Here is a 17,093-nt window from a genome sequence, read left to right on the forward strand (position 1 = left end):
AACTTGGTAATCAAAATAATTTTTTAGAGTAATGTTTTCTTAATATGTCTAAAATTGTCAGTGTTTGATGAGCTAAAATTAATATGCAGTCGGTTCTAATATACACATATTTTTGATAGTGCAGTAAAAATAGTATCATTCCAGAAAGAGAATTAATGTACTTAACTGTCAATTTCATTTATACTTTTGCCATGAAATGGGAAACCATCAAATAAATATGTAATGTTAAGCTGTAACATGGATTCTTTGGATTTTTGTTTCCTCCTTTCACTTTATATGATGAATCTTTTAGTATTATGTGCAGACCAGGCTGATTGTGAAATTGCAAATTTCTGATAGGATCATCAAGATGTTCTTTTGATTCTAAAGCATTTCTGATAGATTTAATCCTCTTAAAATACAGTAAAGCAAGGTCTCTTTCATCAGTATTATCTTGCTTATTTTATCTGACTAGTGATAATTTACACTTTTAATTCCTACCCTGCAGGGGAATATTTTTATAGCTTTGTATCACTAAGGATATATATATTGGGCAGAACTTATACACAGCTGAACATAGGGCTCAGATATATGAAAACTGCACCAATTTGGAGAAAACACAAAAATAAAAAATCTAAAGGGAAACAAGTGCTTGTTTTAAGCCACTGACCTGGTCACAAGTCTTTTACTTCAGTATGAATCTAATAAGTAAATAAAAAATCTTCAGGAGATCTTTCTGACCTTCACATCAGGGATATATGATACTGAACCATTTATTGTTGGAGATTAAGGAACATATTTTGATTCCAGGTTGGAGATTTAGATAAGAGAGATGGGAAGAAGCTAATTGAAGTACTTAGATTAAATTATTCATTGGGATGAAGGTCTTCTGGGAGATTCAGACTTTTGTCTCTTGGGAGTTTTCTCTGAGACACACCACAAGTGCTCTTCTATAAAATAATGAAAGATTTGTGCCTGAGAGCTTTGAAGAGTAGTATATGTGGGTAGCATTCCCATAAAAGAGCTTTTAGAAATTTATTGGATATGCCCCAAGAAGCCAATGTTTGTGTAATGTGGAGTACATTTATCTCTCAATGTTAACAGCAGTTTAAATACAGCAGAAGCTATTGAACCCCTGTGTTGTCTAACTGGGTAGAAGAACAGATGGTTTTAAAGCTCCTGTGGTCAGAGAAAAGGTGATATATGTAAAACTAGATAGATTTGAAGCAGTGCCTATACAAACCCTGTGCCTTGCATGAGGTATGTGGTCCAAGTCTTGTTATTTCTTTACTTTCGGAATGGAGTTTCTGAGTTAGTATTGTTGCTTACAAAGAAGCACATATTGGTTCAAGTTACGTGGTTGGGAAAAATTGCTGAAAGTATTATAAGCTATAGGGCCTCCATGAGTGAAGAGGGGCTTTAAAGTGAAAATATTAAACCTCCTCTTTTTCAAGTCATCCTTTATGGTGTACATCAGTGTATGTTTGTGGAACTTGGCTGGAGTTTGTTGTTCCCTTGACAGTATTTTACTGACCTTGCCAGCTCTTCTGAGAACATATGAGTAATCCGTGTCCTAAATACCATAAACATAGGAAAAGCGGGAGCCCCAGGCTTGCTCTAGTTCTATAAAATGAGGTATTTTTCTCTGGCAGCACCAATCCTGTAGGCTTTTGCCAGAGTCTTTATCTTGGCTTCTTAAAGATCAAGAAGGATTGGCAGCAAGGTTGTTGACTGAATTTTGACTCAACTAGTATAGAGAGCTAGAAGCCTACCCTAGTATGAAAATTAGGAAATAATAGAACTGAAACAAGTATTCTAAATAGCTATTTTTTCTCTACCAGTTGATCAAGGAAGTAGCCCCTGAAACTAGTCTGAGGCACTATAACAGTGACACATTTATATAAGTGCAACAGGTAGTCCTCGCTTAGCAACCGCAATTGGGCCTGGCAATGTGGTCGCTAAGTGGAAAATCATGTGACCATGACTTATGATTTTACTTCCACCTTCTGTATTAACTCTGCTTGTCGCAAGCTGGTTGTGAAATAGCCAAATGGCAATCATGTGGCAGGGATGCTGCAGTGGTCATAAATCCATGGCCATTATGAAGCATGTGAATGGCGATCACATGACATGCTGCAACAGTTATAAATGCAAGGATTGGTCACAAAGCTATTTTTTTAGCATCATCATAACTTCAAACAGTCACTGCTTGAGGCAGTCAGTAAGCAATGACTACCTGTAACACCTAAGCTTAAGTAACCTCTGAATCTTCTTTCCTTTTTCAGTTGTGTGATGTGCAAGCAGAGTCTTCATGAATTTGCCTGACATCAGGATCCATAGTACTAGATTAACAGTTTAAATAAACAATCTACTTTCAGTAATGTGAAAAGATTTTTCCTTTCTATTTCATATAAACTTTCCTCTTTCTATATCTATTAAACTAGTAATAGTTCTTCTGCCCTAATGCTAATAATCTCAGTAAGAGAATTTCCAGACTGGATTGTGCTTTTTGTTCATTCATAATTCTTGATTATCAACATGAAGCTATGACTGGAGATTTTCTTGAGTTGTGGGAGAGGGGATCCTGTGTAATAGGCAAAATAATTTGTAGTTAGCATTAACAGTTCTGTGAGTGTTTGGTGTTTCTTTTAAAATACATTGCTATTGGTTATAACATAGTGGAATGAAGTCATTGGAAGTCCTGAGTGGTGAACGCTTTTAAAACTTTTTATATGTTTCAGTTGCAATTTATTTTTATGAGGAACCAGTCTTCATTTATGTACTTCTAGTTGTTAGAACAGCTCCTTCCTGGAGCAGAGTTTAGCTAATTTATGAAGTTTAACTTTCCATTATCTAATTGACATTTTATTGGGCACCCTTGCAGGAGTTCAGCTGTGGTATACTCTTGAAGTTGGTTCCTGCACCACGGGGTTCCAGCTCCAGACTTATTTCAGAGATGGCTCAACATTCCATCAAATGTAGCATGCCAAAAAAAAAATCCAAGGGACACCTGAATTTTATGGGTCCTTTGAAGCCTTCAAAGTAGCTAAAGTTTACTGCTTTTGGAGGACTCTGTTTCTTTACTGACTTCAGAAGAATACAGGTAGTCCTCAACTTACAATCACATTGGGACCGGAACTTCTGTCCCCAAGCAATGCAATCTTTAAGTGAGTAGCGCCCGATTTTACGATCTTTTTTTAATGTGGTCATTAAGTGAATCACTACAGACATTAAGTGAATCTGGATTCCCCCATTGACTTTGCTTATTGGAAGCCCCCTGGGAAGGTCACAAATGGCAATTGCGTGACCCCGTGACACTGCAGTCATCGTAAATTCATGCCGGTTGCCAAACTTCCAAATTTTGATCACGTGATCGCTGGGCCACTGCACCGGTTGTAAGTCCGAGGACCAGTAGTAAGTCACTTTTTCGGCACTGTTGTAACTTTGAGTGATTGTTAAACAAATGATCATAATTCGAGTAATACCTGTAGCTGTGATCTTAGCATTAGTGAAAAGATGTGACTGCAATGAGCAAAGATTTTTATTGATGTTCTGATATTTAAGTGCTTAGGGTTAATAAAGACAGTTGATGACATTGTTATTACAAGGAGACCTTTGCCTGTCCTATAGTTTTTTTCTTTTCAGAAACAAATTGTGTAAGGTTTTTGCAGTTGAACTAGCTTCAGCCTTCTATGGTATGCTGGCCTGAAGAAATACCAGTTACTAGACTTTTAGTTTCCACGTGAAGTCATATGTATAAAGTTTCATCCCATTATGTAATTTCAATGGCAGTGGGATATTTTTGGTTAAATCTTCATTCTCATTTAAAATAATACTCTTGGTCTTGCTGGATGATGAGTGCTTTATACGTAGAACAAATTATTCCGTCTGAGGATAAAAGCTAGATGAGAAATTTCAAGTACAGTGCTTAGTTGCAACAATTATTAAAGATGCACAAGGTTCCTCTGGTTCTGCAAATTTTGTAGTACGTGTCCAGCTGTCTCTTTTCTTCTTCCCATCCCAAACTGCTACTATAAAGCAGTGCAGGGGTTTTTTTTAGGTCAATGGATGATTCAGCATTTGAATACAACATCTCCCATGAAAAATTTCATAAATATTATTTCAATACTCATTTTGCTTGTTAGTTAATAAAATAAGTATATGTTCATATAATTTCTAACAAGTTTTTTATTATAATTGCATTTACTTTTATTATATGGAAAAACAGTTAAAACAGTGCTAGAAAGGGGTTGTTTTATTCAGATTCATTTGATTTCATTTTGCCTTTTCTGTCACCAAAAACTGTTGTCTGCCCTTCCACTTCTCAGGCCCTAATTTAAACTTGTAATGTCCATAATTTTCTTGTATATTTGTCCTATTTTTCAATTCATTTTAAGGAGGAATTTGGAAAACTAACCAGCATTTTATCATCATTTAGGTCAGTGCTTTTGTCAGCCTATTTTATTCTCTATATTAATTAATGTTTGTCTTGAACTGGAATGATCATGCTGACTCATCTTCAGTTTGTTATCCTGCATAATCTGCTGTGGGTCTGATGCCTCATCATTGTTGCTTATTAGTTCTTTTTTTAATTTTTGATTGAACAGTAGGTTTCACAAAGAAAGAACTAAGCAAAGAATATACAGTGATGAGGAATAATACAAAAAGTAATATGAATAAATTAAAAAAAAGTATCACTAACAGAAAAGTCTGAAAGTTGTTCATAATTTCCACATATCATAAGAACTGACAAAAGTTATACTTGCTGCTATTAACATAATGAATATAACCTACCCAAACTAAGTAAAAATATGATTCTTGCCTCTGCAAGTTAATTATTCTGCCAGTCCTTTTTTTCTAATAAAGCAAATGAAAAAACTCTTTTAACCCACAAATCAATTATTAAATTGTTACATTTTCAAGAAATTTCCATTGTGCAATAGCTAATTTTGCTGCAAAAGTAAGTAAATCAGTTCCTTATTTTTAAAAGAAATATTGGATTGGATGAATAAATGCAACAAGCCTAGCTTTGATGAGCATTCAACTCCTTGTTTTGTAGTAATAATTTTTCTAAAAAGGTACTATCTTTTCACATGTCCACATATGGTAAAATGATCCTTTTTGTATACAGTCTCTCCAACATTTTGAAGAATGATTATGTATTATGTATGGTAATCTAGCAGGAGTTAAATGCCACCGACATAACACTTTCTATTGCAACTCTTGGATAGAAGCTGAAAGAAAACCTGATTTCCATAACAATTGCCATTTTGGTTCAACTATCAGGTTGCCTAAATCAGTATCCCAGGCATCCTGCAACTAGAAGGGGGTCCCCTATCTCACACTGCAATAATAGCATATAAATCTGTCACACTGTGCTTTTTGGTTATGCCAAACAATTTTATATTAAATACTCAAAGATGGTATAGGGGTGAGTTATAGAATTCCTAACTTCTTCTCTACTCAGTAGTGTTAAGCTAATGCCAGAAAAACCAAGGTACTTGGCAACATTGTTCAATCTCTGTTTTATGACAGGGTCCACTATTGGTATAAAATTAATTTATCCTTAAAAGTTACAACTCTTCATTAATTTAAATTGAGCTAATTCATATTGGTTCTCCCTTCTAAAAAATAGGTCATTAGAGGTGTTTTAATCAGAAGGGAGATGCCACCTATTGACGCTATTTTTTTCCCCCCAAATCTGAAACATTGTTTTAGTGATTAATTTTATTTATTTTGGGGATTTTTTTCAGCTGGAAGAGTATATAATTTTAAAAATTGTCTGGCTCTGATATATTCTTTATATTAGCCTACTGCTTAGTTGGGTCTTCCAATATAGATAGAATCAAAAGATTTAATTGTGCTGCTTAATAATGTTGACTTTGATTTTAGTTAATTGTGAGAGTTATGAACTGTATTTCAAATGAAAACAAATGTTGCCACTCAAGAAAGTTATAATTTATTGCATTTTGTTAGTGTTCAATCAAAGCCAAATTTCAATTGTGTAATTTTTATTTTTTGACTCTCTTAATGAAAGTTGGTGAAGTAGTTTGTCCCAGTTTGTCTTCTCTAAATTCTGTATAGAACTCGCTATCTCCTTGTTAGTAAGAATTAGTCAGAAGTATCTAATTTGTATTAAATATTTCACCAGAATGAACTGTAACAGCGCAAACAAAATTAGTTTTGGAAAATATTAGCAAAATAAATAAAATAGTAGCATTTACATAATTTGAACAATAAAGAGAATGAATTATTAAATTGATTCTCACTGGATGTTCAACTTTCCAAATTAGGTTTGACAGACTCCTGCGTCTTAATAAAAATACAAACATAGGTTATTTAAAAACAAAATATTCCTTAAAAATTTGAAGGCTTACAATGAAGTATAATTCTCTCCAAATATAACTTCAAAATAGGACTAAAAATAGCTATTAACCATGTTAGCTGAATGGCATCTTTGATTACCAGATGCTACAGATAAATAATAATATGACTTACATTGATTGTCAAGAGTTTCCTCTCATTGGCATTGTTCCGTCTTTACCTGTTTAGTGGATATTTTTGGTGGAAAGAACTAGTTGTGGGAAAGGGATTATAAATGGAAGAAGTTGTTTGGACCCTCTGCAAAATCCACAAGTGAGCAGGGCAGATGCATAGTGAAATTTTATCTGGAAGTATTTATTATCATGTCTTGCTTGTGAGCTACCACAGATATTTGCTTACAGTAGAGAGAATGATAGGAAAGATAAACTTTAGTCTGAACCCACAAAGTAAGGTATTTTTTGGGTCTTGCAATCTCAAAAGCAAGTACTTTTGCTGTCCTGTTATCTCTATATCGATTATTTTATCATAAAACAAATTCTGTTTTCAAAGAGCATTCCTTCTTTTTCTGTCCTCCTCCACTAACAGTGCACAAGTATTACTTCCAGACTTTACCAGATGTATCTTTGATGTTCAAAGATACCTTTGTTGTTGCAAGGGAGATGATCTCTTGCACAACTTTCTGGTGCTGGTAACCACATATTAGCTATAAATTGACAATTAGATCTGCATACAAACTTTGACTATGATTTGAATAATCATAAGCATGGGTCACGGCAGGTGGAAGCACCTAACTAGTTTGGCTGATCTTGAAAAAGCTAAGTCAGATGAGACTTGGTTAGTATATAGATGGGAGATGACCAGGTAATTCCAGGACTTTAGTCTTAAACTAGGAAGTTGAAAAACTTCCTGAGAGAAGGTGGTGGAAAGCCACTTTAAACGTGTCCATGTAGTCACCCGGAATCAAACTCCACTCATGGAGTCTTTTTAAAATCATTGCATTTTTAAAAGCATGCTTTTAAAAGACATATAAATTATTTTGCAAAATGATTTGCTGATTATTTTGCAAATAACAACCCCAAAGCAGATTTCATGCTTTATCTGTATGTGTCCTTTCTGCCATTTTGTTCTCTCATACTGGAGCAGCAAGTGTGTGAATAAAACAGTCTTGAGTTACCAGACATGGGTTACATCAGTCTCCCATTATCCATTTCATAGAATCCTAACACTGAAGGGGGCTGCTTAGGCCACAGAGTCCTGCTCGGTGCAGGAATCCAAATTGAAGCATCCCAGAAAGACGGCTGTCCAGCTCCTGCTTGAACACATCAGAAGTATTGGAGCCAGCATCTCTTTGGGTCACTGGTTTTTACTGCTCTTACCGTTAGACCGTTTTTGGTAATGCTCAAACAAAATCTGCCTTCCTATAATTTAAATCCATTATTTTGTATCCTGCATTTTGGAACAAGAGAGAACAGGTCTTGGACTTTATATGACATCCTTTAAGGAATTTGAAAAGTGTTGTGAGATATACCCTTTCCATTATGTTTTCTGCAGTCTAAACATTCCCAGCTCCTTCAGTCTCTGTACACATTAGTTTCTAGATTATCCTCACTATCCTGTCCTGATCATCCTCGCTGCCCTTCCCTGGCCCTGTTCCAGTTTCTCTGAATCCTTCTTGAAATGTGTCCAGAACTGAATGCAGTACTAGAAGTGGAGTCGGACCAAAGTAGAATAAAGAGAATTTGGAATGTATACTTTTGTTTGATGTAGCATAAATTGCATTTGCCTTTTATTGCAGCCACACCACACTTAGTGGTTCATATTCAGTTTGCTCCAAGTACTGTAGCTGAAACAGTAGTTTTCCTGCACTGCTTCTGTACTTAGATGAACCAGTCACTCACTGCTTATTTGGAGTTGAGAAGAATTATATTTTCAGGGCAGATGTGTATTTTTTTAAAAAAAACTAATTGGGCCCCAGACCTTTCCTTCCCCCTATTTACTGTGAGTAATATGTTTTGTTTAGCTAGCATATAGATGCAACTTAACTTCATGCGGTCCTTTACATGGTGTTCCATGCTGCTCACAAACCAGAGCCGCAGTAATACAGCTATGCAATGGAAGCATCATGGTTACTGCCAAATTAGCAAAGAAAGTAGCATTTTCCTTGTGGTTCTCTACTTGACCTTTGCTAAAAGGCTTTTTAAAATGTACTCAAAATAATTTGCAGAGGATTATGTGTTCCTTTCTCATTTTGTGGGACTGGGTTTATTTACTAGGTTTTATATTAGTGTTTATACCAAAGAGAACAAACCCTTTGTTTGAAAGTTATTCACCAATTTTGTTTGGATCAGATTTTAGTAACTTGCCTCTTTAAAAAAAAAAAAAAAAAGATACTTAATATGGAATTCCCCAAGGAAAATAAGAAAGTGAACAGGTGCTGGAAAAATGTTTCTGCATATTAGAACTTAATTGGATTTAAAGATGACTTCCAGATTGGCTAATTATATGGGTGGCATGACAAGTTCTCTCTTGCATGGGCAAGTCTACCTCAAATTCAGATTGGTTTCACTGAATTTGATTTTTGATTTTGTGCAGAAAAAGCACTCCTGCAGAACAGTTGCTGATGGCTGCTGACTTGATGTTGTACTGCTTACCAGAAATGCAGGGAGCATTACTAAAAGAAAGATAACTTTTGCCTATAATATTATGCTTAATAACAGCACTGTGCATGGGATGAAATCTTGTGCAACACTATAGAGATTAGTTGCACTATAGAAATGCACCGATTTCACAATAAATGCCATTGAGACATGCCTATGAAAAGAAACTGCATGTGTGTGTGTGTGTGTGTGTGTGTGTGTGTGAGAAAGAGAGAGAGAGAATACTTTCTTCCTCTCCAAATTTTCCTCTCCAAAGTTTAGAATATCTAAAGACACTGGCCCTTGTGGTAATTGTTGGAAATGTCACTATACCAAACCACCTAACCTTGTTTGAGAAATAAAGCATCTGTGAGATTTTTTTCTTTAATCATCATTTCTTTCAAATTATGCCTGGAAGGCCTACTGACTTATATTTTTCAGTAGATGCCTAACTGATCATGCCATGGAGTAAGAAGAAGAGGTCAGTGATAATTCATAATATACTCTGTATTTCCAGTTATGGGTTAACAGCTGCTTCTTTGTATGAAAACAAGGATGATATACGAGTCTTGTTAACAAGCTAGAATGATAAAACTTGGCATGTTGGTATATTTATAGTTCTTTGGCAACTAATAATTAGAAAAGGGTTGAATTTCCTTTGTGAAACTGAAAACCGTTTTCATGAGGTGGAGGAGAACTTAATTGGCAGAGATTAAGAGACAAATAAATTTTGAACCTGCAGTTTCGAGAATTATAATTGTGACTGAATCACTTAGCTATATCTTGGTTTTCTGATTAGCTTGCTCATTGCTCATCAGCAGTGCCCATCTTAAGATTTCACATTCCACTCCAGCTCTCCATTTCTCTGTATATTTATGGGTGCGTGTGCACACACGTGCACCTATGTGTGGAGTTGATTTTCTTACTCCCATGGTTTCCTTGTAGTACATCAAGTATATACATTGATCGCATTGTTCAGGTACCCTTGAAACCTACCTCATAGTTACATTTTCAAAGCATAAGAAATGAAAACTTTTATGGTTGGAGATTATAAATGTATAATTTATTTAGATTTGAGTAAGTGATTTATATCATTTAAATTATGATTTAGGAAGTTTAATGAAAAGTGCCTGTTCTTATTACATTTATTTCTGAAACAATGTGTATGTTTGACATAAATAAGGTCTATTTGTCACTTTGTAATTAATGAACATATGCTAGCCATCTTCCTTCCCCTTATTGAACTTGTGAAACAAGTCCAAACTTTGGCAAGTTCTGTGCTTTTCTGGGCCACTAGATTAAAAAAAGATAGGAGGATCCATAGCTGTCAGCAGGAATTTTTCAAGGGAGGGAGCGGAACAGACTCAAAGCTGTGTGGGATAGTCATGCCACTGTATCTAAACACAGAGCAAATCCCACTCCCTTCTAGCACTGAAGATGTTACCTAGCCAGGTAATGAAACGTTTGCAAGAAAACAACCAAGCAGAAAACCCCAAGGACTCCACAGTTCAACCCTGAGCTACATATATATTCTCTTCTATAGTCATTCAGGTTCATAGTGTGCATTGCTACAGCCCTTCTATACATATATTTTGAATGGGTACTTTATTGCTTAGAGTTTGTTCCATGAAGCCTACAAAGAATATAAGAAAAACCTAGGCATTTAAAATAATAACGAAGAACAATGTTGTATCAAACCTGAGACAAGTCAAGAATTACCTTTGGAGTGAACTGCATAGGAACAGCTAAAAGCAAGGAACAGTAATCTTAAGAAAGATGTACATGAACTAAGAGTGGCCTCTGTAACGATAATTGTTAAAATGTTCCCCTGCTCCCTTTTTAATGTCTTACTGCACATGAAAAGACAATCTAATGGTTTTAGAGATCTTCATTTCCCAAAAGGTCTAGTGATGGAGCAAAAGTTGGGAATATATATAATCAGCTTCACAGTTCTAGGACCTTTTGAACCACCCATGGCGTTTCTGAATACAACACATCAATAAAATAGATACAAACCACTGGACTACATTGCAGGGTTATCAAATACTGCTCTAACCTCACTTACTTTATACTTCAACAAGGTATCAGAAATATTTTAGGGGAAAAAATAAAATATATACAAGTATGGTCTCTACACATTTTACATAAAACACATAGTTGACAGTATAATCAATTTTATACACTGCTTTTCAGAAGAAATGTGGGATAAATATTTTAAAATACTTCAAGACTGGAGTAACTTTTTTCCATGTTTTCCATGGTATATTTTTTATAACTAGAACCCCCAAATCTCCCTTGATTTGCTTTATAAATTTAAATATGTGAATGCATACTTTGGTTACTTAGGTACAAGGAGATCAATCTGCATTAAAGATGCTTGAATGTTAGCATTTACTTAACAATACTAATGTTAATCTTTAGCCTAACTCAAGTAGATCAAAGATAGGGAGAATCCTGTTGGTTAGCTAGCACTTAGATGACAAACTAGGAACTGACTAATGGGCCCTTGGTTGTCTGTGTTTTATCTTTTGCCCTCCACTAATCTATTGTTCTCTTGTAATTTTTGGTTAATTGTTCTGCCTAACTATTGGACGGCTTTTGTTTCAGGATATAGACAAGTTTGGCAATGAGATCACTCAGCTAGCTCGTCCTCTCCCCGTTGAGTACCTAATCATAGATGTAAGTATTAATTTTGCTTACTTTTTACTTTTGCTAAAGAAAATAGAAACATTGAATAGAAATATACAGAATTCTCCCCATAAGTTAAAATTGGATACTTCACCATATTAGCTCCTTATCGGAAAGGTAAATAAGATACAAGTAGCCCATAGCTTTCTGATTGCAATTTTCTTTTGATTGTGTAAAATCTCAGAAGAGTATTTCGTTTCCTTGTTAACACATTGCTCAAAGGATTTCACTGCTCCTACGAAATTATGTTTGTATGTTAAATAAGTGGAACCTGTATCTTCACAGAAATGTTAGTGATTACATCTATAAGAGCATGTTAACAAGTGTGTGCTGTATCTTTCAGAGAAATGATTAAGCTGTGTATGGTTGATTGTGCCTCAATGGGATGTGGCTTTATTTATTTAATTGATTAGGTCTATATGCCACATTTATTTTTTACAACTCGAGGTGGTATACATAATGTTCCTTCCTCCTTTTTTGCTTATAACAACAACCCTGTGAGGTGGGTTGGGCTTGACTGCCTGTAAGGGAGTCAAGTATCCTGGGTAAGGGACCAGCTTACTTGCCTTCCAGAAGTAAATACTGTTGTTCCTGCCATGAAGTACATTTGTTTCTCCTTTTTCTAAAACAAGCCATGACTTTGTTTTAGAAGTTTCTGTTGAACAGGACTTTGAATTTGGGGGCCAAAGTACAAGCATCCCTATATTGTGTTTCAACTGGGTTATTTTTATTCTATTTCTGTATAATTAATTGTCTTGTTTTAGCCTATGTTCTATTTTTATTATGTTGTTAAACAAATAAGTTGATTTTCTATTTGGATAGAAAGATGAATTAAAAAATAATCAGTGATACTGCCCTGTATACCTAGTAACCTTGGTTAATAACCAATAGCATGTGTATAGTCCTTAGATTTGACATTAAAATGAAGGGAAGGAAGGCATTTTAATTTTACATAATAGAAGAGTACATTTCAAAGGTGATTAATCAGTAGATGATACAATTGTAACAATAGTGGCACCAATTTAAGACAGAGATTCATGATAGCTGCTGAATTCAGAGAGATTCATTTGTTCAGCCTCCTTGTCTGTCTGTCTCCCTCTGTGTGTGTGTGTGTGTGTGTGTGTGTGTATGAGTGAAGCGGCTGGATAGCATAGTGGTTAGAGCGCTGCTCTTTGACACGGGAGATGGGGTTTGAATCCTGGCTAGTACCTACCTCACCACTAGGGGTCCTTGGGCAAAGACTCCCTAACGATTTACCTGCCTACCTCGGATATGAGAGTGACACGAATTAAGAGAGTCATGCCGGTTCGGACATCGCCTGGATTAACAAGGTCTGTGCCAGATTTTGGGGAACCCGGACAATCTGATGATAAGCAGGCTACTGGTACAAACCATACATGGATGAAACAAGAGAACCTGGAATTGATGGAATGCTATTACAACAGTAGACCTAATGAGAGGGGATATGTGAAACATATGAGGGAACTGTGGATGGACAGAAGACCTACATCCATACTAACTGAGAAACAGATAGTTATCCAACACTTCAACATAGTGAAGAGAAAGCTGCTCTCACAAATTGAGATAGACCAACTACACATTACATCCCAGACTCAAGAAGATCCAGAAGAACAACTGGACATGCAGCCAACAACACCTGAGGCTGGAACGTCACTGCCACCCCCTCCATTACAGAGCACAGCAGCTGATATGAGGCATAAGATCATGGATAAACATGCTACAGTCAACCCTTGAGACCTATTACCAAGGCTCAGTGGAGAAGTACCATCAGATAATATGCTAGAAGAGCCCTCATGACAATCCCTACTACCACCATAACTCAAACCAATGAACCAGTATATGCTACAGCTGCTGTAATCCTGGAGATGCTTGGCTACATGATCAAGAAGAACAGCAGTACATACTTCTCCTGGAAAATGAGGTTGGAGGCCAGGATCAAGACAACTCGGAGAGAAGTTAATCAGCTGGTGGAACTACAGAAGGGTGTGGAGATTAAGGATAGGACTCAGCTACTGAAAAACGCAAAGGCCTGACTCCATCTGAAGCCCTAGAGACTGCTAAACAAAGGCTCACAGCACTGTTTTCCAGGCTAAGGAGATACACTAGAGAACATCTCCAAGAAGATAAATGCCCTGTTCTCCAAAGAACCATCCAAGGTGTACTCCCAACTGCATAACAGCAGAGCTACCAATAGCAGAAACTGAACAGTACTGGAAGAACATATGGGAGAAAGAGAAGATTCATTACACCAGTGCAAAGTGGCTGCAGGACCTGAGAGCAGACCATAGCAAAGAACAGGAACCAGTCACCATCACAGTAGCAGACATCCAACAAGGAAAAGTACTAACAATTGCCAATAAATAAAATCAGTAATAATTGCTAACAGATAAATTGCTAACAGATAAACAGATAAATCAAGAACATGAAGAGCTGGACAGCACCTGGCCCGGATATGATCCACACCTACTGACTAAAGAAACTGCAACAGTGCATGAACACCTAGCAGCACAGATGAACCAGCTGCTAGCAGCAGGCTCCCATCCAGACTGGCTAACACAAGGAAAGACAGTGCTGATCATGAAAGATCCCCACGAGGGAACAGAACCGTCCAACTACAGGGCAATAACCTGCCTCCCCACAAGATGGAAAGTCCTAGCAGGCATCATAGCCATCAAGCTACAGAACCATATGGGCCAGTACATGAGCACAGCTCAGAAGGGCATTGGGAACAACACCAGGGGTTCAAAACACCAGTTGCCCATAGAGCAGTTGCCCAAGACTCAAGGTCTAGGCAGGCCAACCTGAGCACAGCCTGTATTGACTACAGGAAAACCTACAACTGAATGCCACACACATGGATCTGTGAATGCCTGGCACTATACAAAGTCAAACATCAGCAGGACACTAAGGACCTTCCTCAAGAACTCAGTGGGACTGTGGAAGACAACACTTGAAGTCAACTCAAGATAGCTTGCACAAGTGGCCATCAAGTGTGGCATATACCAAGGTGATATAATGTCCCCACTGCTGTTCTGCATAGGCTTGAACCCCCTTAGCCAGAAAAGCACAAGGACTCGATATGGATACAAGTTCAAGAGTGGAACTAACATCAGCCACCTCTTCTACATGGATGACATCAAGCTGTAGGCTAAGAATGAATGAGACATCAACTCACTGATCCACCTGACATGGATCTACGGTGAGGACATTGGGATGTCATTAGGACTGGAGAAGTGTGGCCAGATGGTAGTAAAGAGAGAAGGTAGTTAAGACTGATGGGGTGGAACTACCAGCGGGCCTACAGACCAGCTACAAGTACCTTGGTATCCCACAGTCAGATGGGAGCCAAGGAAGAAAGCAACATCCAAGTACCACCAAAGGATAAGACAGGTCCCGAAGAGCCAGCTCAATGGGAAGAACAAGATCCACACCATCAACTCATCAGATACCCTGTCATCAGATACCCTGCCAGTATAGTGAGCTGGCCAAAGGAGGACAGGGAGGCTGCTGATGTGAAAACCTGGAAGCTCTTCACAATGTACAGAGATTTCTACCCCAAGTCCAACACCCAGAGATGGTACACCAGCTGGAAAGAGGGCAGGCGGGGTCTGGTGAGTGTCAAAGTCACTGTCCTGGACGAAACCCAGAGCATCCAGAAGTACATCAGTAAGAGGGCATCCAAAGATGAGCTGCTGAGAGAATGCCTGAGGCAGCAGCAGACATGGGAGGAAGTTCAAGTGGAGGAAGTACCATGGCAAGACAAGCCCCTGCACGGGATGTACCATCTCCAGATAGCTGAGGTGGCTGACATTGGGAAATCCTACCAGTGGCTGGAAAGGGCTGGACTAAAAGATAGCACTGAGGCACTGATCCTCAGCACAAGAACAGGCACTAAGCACCAGATGCATAGAAGCAGGGATCTACCACACTAGACAGGACCCAAGGTGCAGACTGCGCAGAGAGGCCTCAGAGACAGTTCAACACATTGTGGCAGACTGAACGGCACAACCAAGTAGCTGGCATTGTGTACAGGAACATCTGCAGAGTGTATGGGCTAGACCCCCCCCCAGTCCAGATGGGAGATTCCACAGAAGGTCATGGAGAATAGCAGGGCTAAGATCCTGTGGGACTTCCAGATCCAGACGGACAAGCAGGTACTGGCCAATCAACCAGACATCGTAGTAGTAGACAAAGACCAGAAGACAGCGGTGGTGATAGATGTAGCAGTGCCAAGTGACAGCAACATCAGGAAGAAGGAGCATGAGAAGCTGGAGAAGTACCAAGGCCTGAAGGAGGAACTAGAGAGAATGTGGAAAGTCAAGGCCAAAATAGTCCCAATGGTGGTAGGAGCACTTGGGGCTGTGACTCCTAAACTGGAAGAGTGGCTCCAACAGACCCCAGGAACAACATCAGAGCTCTCTGTCCAGAAGAGTGCATGCCAGAAACAGCTAAGATACTACGCAGAACCCTCAAACTCCCAGGCCTCTGGTAGAAGACCCGAGATTGAGGAAGACACATGCCATCCATAGGGATGAGAGGGGTTTTTTTTCCTATCTATTGCTACTCAAAGTTGAATTTGGCTGATCCATGCATTGAGATAGTGCCTTTTGAAATGATTATGGCTATTGTGTTGAGTCTGCCAACTTTCTACTCCAACTGACAGTCAAGAAATAAATCTATTACCCAACAACAAAAGCATCTGTTTCTGGACTATCTGGGGTAAAATTAAGATGAAAACAGATTGCTAAAAACATGCATCGAGGAGAAATTTGACAAGAGGTAAAACTGAATTTCTGAAACCTCTACCATTTATTTGTTACTTGTTTCCCTAATAACTTATTTCTGATCCTTTTGATTTGATTTCAAATTGTGCTGTTCCTTGATTAAAAAGCCTTTTGTTGGTTAACGTTTCTATCCTGTACAAAATCAGGTGGTATATGACACTTTTTTCATTTTTAAAATGCAATCGTCTGTAATATTAGCATGCCTGGGGCTACTAGATCAATGTGTGTGGAATCCTTTCTGTTGGAGGAGTACGGCTGCAAAAGTCATAGCTACCTTACATTAGCAAAGAACCCTTTGTCTTACCTGTGTGTGTGTGTGTGTGTGTGTGTGTGTATGTATGTGTGTATGTGTGTATGTATGTATGTATGTAAGCAGTCTTATTTCCCTCTAGAAAAACAGTAGGAATTTGAACTTTTGAAGGTCTCCAAAGTCTTGGGCAGTATGGTCCTTTTGCCAGAGCCAGACTGACTTTTAATCAACTCATGCAAAACACTGAATAAGCCATAGCTTAACTGAATATGCTAAAGTATGTGGGGGGAAATAGAGGGGATTTTAAAAGAAAGAGACTGAAAGACGCATGATGATGCTATCCATTCAATTATGTCCAATTCTTGGCAATTCTATGGAGCAGCTCTCTCCACATTTTCCGATCTTGTATGG

At 37.8% G+C, this 17,093-nt stretch overlaps 1 protein-coding gene across 1 annotated transcript in view; it reads left to right on the forward strand.

The window, feature by feature from the left end:
- NPLOC4 (NPL4 homolog, ubiquitin recognition factor) overlaps positions 1–17,093 on the forward strand; it is a 58,313-nt gene that overhangs the window by 34,127 nt on the left and 7,093 nt on the right. The window contains exon 13 of the mRNA XM_007419849.3: positions 11,547–11,618. Coding sequence (XP_007419911.1) covers positions 11,547–11,618 — 72 coding nt within the window. The remainder of the gene's footprint in view (positions 1–11,546; positions 11,619–17,093) is intronic.

Source organism: Python bivittatus, unplaced genomic scaffold (assembly GCF_059951505.1).
Source record: "Python bivittatus isolate LINGU-HERP-01145 unplaced genomic scaffold, Pbiv_v1 ctg000220_np1212, whole genome shotgun sequence".
Classification (NCBI taxonomy): Eukaryota; Metazoa; Chordata; class Lepidosauria; order Squamata; family Pythonidae; genus Python; species Python bivittatus.